Source organism: Pygoscelis adeliae, unplaced genomic scaffold (genome assembly GCF_000699105.1).
Source record: "Pygoscelis adeliae isolate BGI_AS28 unplaced genomic scaffold, ASM69910v1 Scaffold156, whole genome shotgun sequence".
Taxonomy (NCBI): Eukaryota; Metazoa; Chordata; class Aves; order Sphenisciformes; family Spheniscidae; genus Pygoscelis; species Pygoscelis adeliae.
In genome coordinates this window covers 4,677,790-4,680,531 of record NW_008825016.1, presented here as the reverse complement: position 1 = coordinate 4,680,531, position 2,742 = coordinate 4,677,790, and the positions used below count along the sequence as shown (strand labels likewise).

Below are 2,742 nucleotides of genomic sequence, written 5' to 3'. Positions count from 1 at the left end.
TTTTTATGCTCTATTTATTTTAAAAGGGAAAAGGTTAATCAGATTGATTTGAGGGACTTCTCAGCATGAACAAATGTTTCACAAGCTCTAGCACTATGGAACTATTCAGTTACATCACATACCAACAGATTAAACTACTTCTGGTCAGTTATATTATAGCTATATATTTTAAGTGGCAACTGTGTGAACAACAGGCATTCCACCGCTTTTGGCTGGATAAACGCCCTTGATGTGACAAGATGTTACGCATCCTCCAAAGCCTACAGGACAGATACAGAAATGGCTTGTTCTGGGAAGGAAGAGTAGGTAAATCAAATGCATTAGAAAGAGCATAATACTGTTTTTAAATCTCCAACCACTTCGGTAGCGTACCTGGACTTATGTACACAAGCACCCTTCTAAAAAGATGTAGTCAGAAAGTAATAATTTGGCTTAATATTACTCCCTAACGCTACACAGGGGAGAGAGAGGCAGCTGAAGGCTGGGACACTGACATCTAGTGGCTGCCGTGCAAGGTCTAACATTTCCAAATCCTGCTTAGGGTAAAAAGACTACTAATATAAATCACTCATGGGGCATTTGTAACTTGCCTGCTATATTCTTATTAACAGAAAACTTGCTATTTTTTTCAGTTTTGTCCTAACCCTGCTTTTTAAACATCATGGACAACTGAAATTCTCTCAAGCGGAAGAATGAAGGTAATCTTTCTGTACGCAGCACGTACATTTGTTCCTGTAGGCTGCATTGACATAAATGAAAGCTGACTGCTTATATGAAACTCTAAATATTAGAGTTTAAGAGAATATTGTAAGCTTTTATACCCTCACAACTACAAAATAAAATAGTATGCTGACATGCAATACTTAAATGATCCGATGTGATCCAAACAGATATAAATTATATAACTTAATACACTATTTTCTCCAAAATTCTTGCGTCTATTCAGCTCTGATTACAGAAAATATGTTGATCATAGCTGTACATACTCCCTAGCAACTCTTTGTTTTAATGAACTTTTACATTGGCTATGACAAACTCATTTTGATGAGGTAGCATTTAAGAGAGCCCTGTGTGAAGACGCGTTGAATAGTTTCTGGTAAAACTCTTTTGTGCTTAGGCATTGGAAGACACTGTTGAGAAAGAGGAGACTGACCTCTGTACACTTTATAATCGATAGCTGGTGAAAGGGAACAAACAAATGACTGAACAAATTCAGATTTGGTGAAAACTAGTCCAATTCCACTAGCCCTGAGATCAATGATACTGCATTAATTTACTCTTTTTTTCCCCTTAAATAAATGTTACTGAATGCACAATACATCCAGAGGCATGAATGCTCATCATCATTAATGTAATGTCTCCTTACCCCTAACTATTTCTCCAAAGCGGAAGCCAACTAGTTAAGTCTTTGGGCTTATTCACATTTATTTTCTGTGAGAAGTGCCAGGAATTGCATTTATAACTACGCTCCATTTAGCTAGAATTTACAGTATGTTTCAGGCTACAAATAAAACTAAAAGTTATATTCCACCAGTTCATTATTTAAAATAAAGTAAATAAAACACATAACTGAAGACTAACTGAATTACGATAATCAAACAGGAATTATAAAAGCATCTTTGGTTGTTTAATGCATACTTTAAAATGGTTAATAAAAAAAGCTGGAGTTGCAACATAGTGTAGAGCAGCAGCCCTTCCTCAGCAACGCCACATGTCCAAGCACTTCAATAATGAGGAAGTTAATCTCACTGGGAGAAAACAAAAGGCTGGATGTAATCAATCTATACATCTAAGACTTAAAAATACAAATTTAAAATTTTGGCAACAAGTAAAAAAAAAAAACGCATAAGTTTTTTTGTTTTGTTACAATTCTCTATTAGGACAGATCCACGGAGCTCACTTTTATAAAAATACAACATACTGCGTAAGTTTTATTTAGGGATTTAATTTATATACCACAAATACTGCTTTTAATATAAGTACAATATAATACAGTTTTATTTATGTAACTGCTGGTGTTCACTTTGGATCACGAACTGAATTGCATGCTGTGCTGTCAAAACTGTAATAAAATGGCCTCTAGTTAAACTTCTCCGAAGTATAAAATCATGCAAAAATCTACATCCTATATGATACAACCAGTACAATAGTTGAAGCCAATAGCCTACAAACAGCCTGGACTATCTTCTGAGTTTGTTCTTGAAGTGTCCACAATTCAGCCATCATTTTCGTTAGGCAGAAAGGAAGAATTTCAGTTTTGTCTGCAGAATGTCATCACGACCACTGAAACCAGCAACAATGCGCAGTTATCAGTCAACAAATCTTCATTACCTAATGCAGTTCAGAGCGCACTTCTAGTCCATATTGACAAGCCCGGGGTTAGGAAGTTTTACGTTTTCCTCCTGTGACTACTGGTCGTGCATACTCCACAAAATCATCTATAAGAACAGGCCACGCTCCTAAAGAGAAGTCAAGCAATTCAGAAATTAATGTATCATTATTAGCAACAAATGGGTGTAGTCTCCAAATACAAAGGATCAGAAGCTCACTTTGACACTTCTGGCCTAGTCTGGCTTTAACACACGATAAGATAAACACTTGGAAAAAAGCACCTAACTAATAAATTAAACATTTGAATCTCTTCTTACAGCAATAGTTCTTAGTACAAACAAAACATATTTAAAGCATAATCCACACTACAAAGTTTATAAACATTAGTTGATAGCAAAACCATGGCATTCC

At 35.6% G+C, this 2,742-nt stretch overlaps 1 protein-coding gene across 3 annotated transcripts in view; it reads right to left on the bottom strand.

Annotated features, from left to right (window-relative positions):
• Positions 1 to 1,510: 1,510 nt before the first annotated feature.
• The window catches only part of DCUN1D2 (DCN1, defective in cullin neddylation 1, domain containing 2), a 24,618-nt gene continuing 23,386 nt past the window's right edge, over positions 1,511 to 2,742 (bottom strand). For 2 of the 3 annotated variants that reach the window (XR_663718.1, XM_009326271.1), the window contains one exon: positions 1,511 to 2,459. Coding sequence is in view for 2 of the 3 variants with exons in the window: in XM_009326271.1 (XP_009324546.1) it covers positions 2,380 to 2,459 (80 nt within the window). In the remaining variant the exon portion in view is untranslated. The remainder of the gene's footprint in view (positions 2,460 to 2,742) is intronic. The other variant, XM_009326272.1, reaches the window with a different exon arrangement.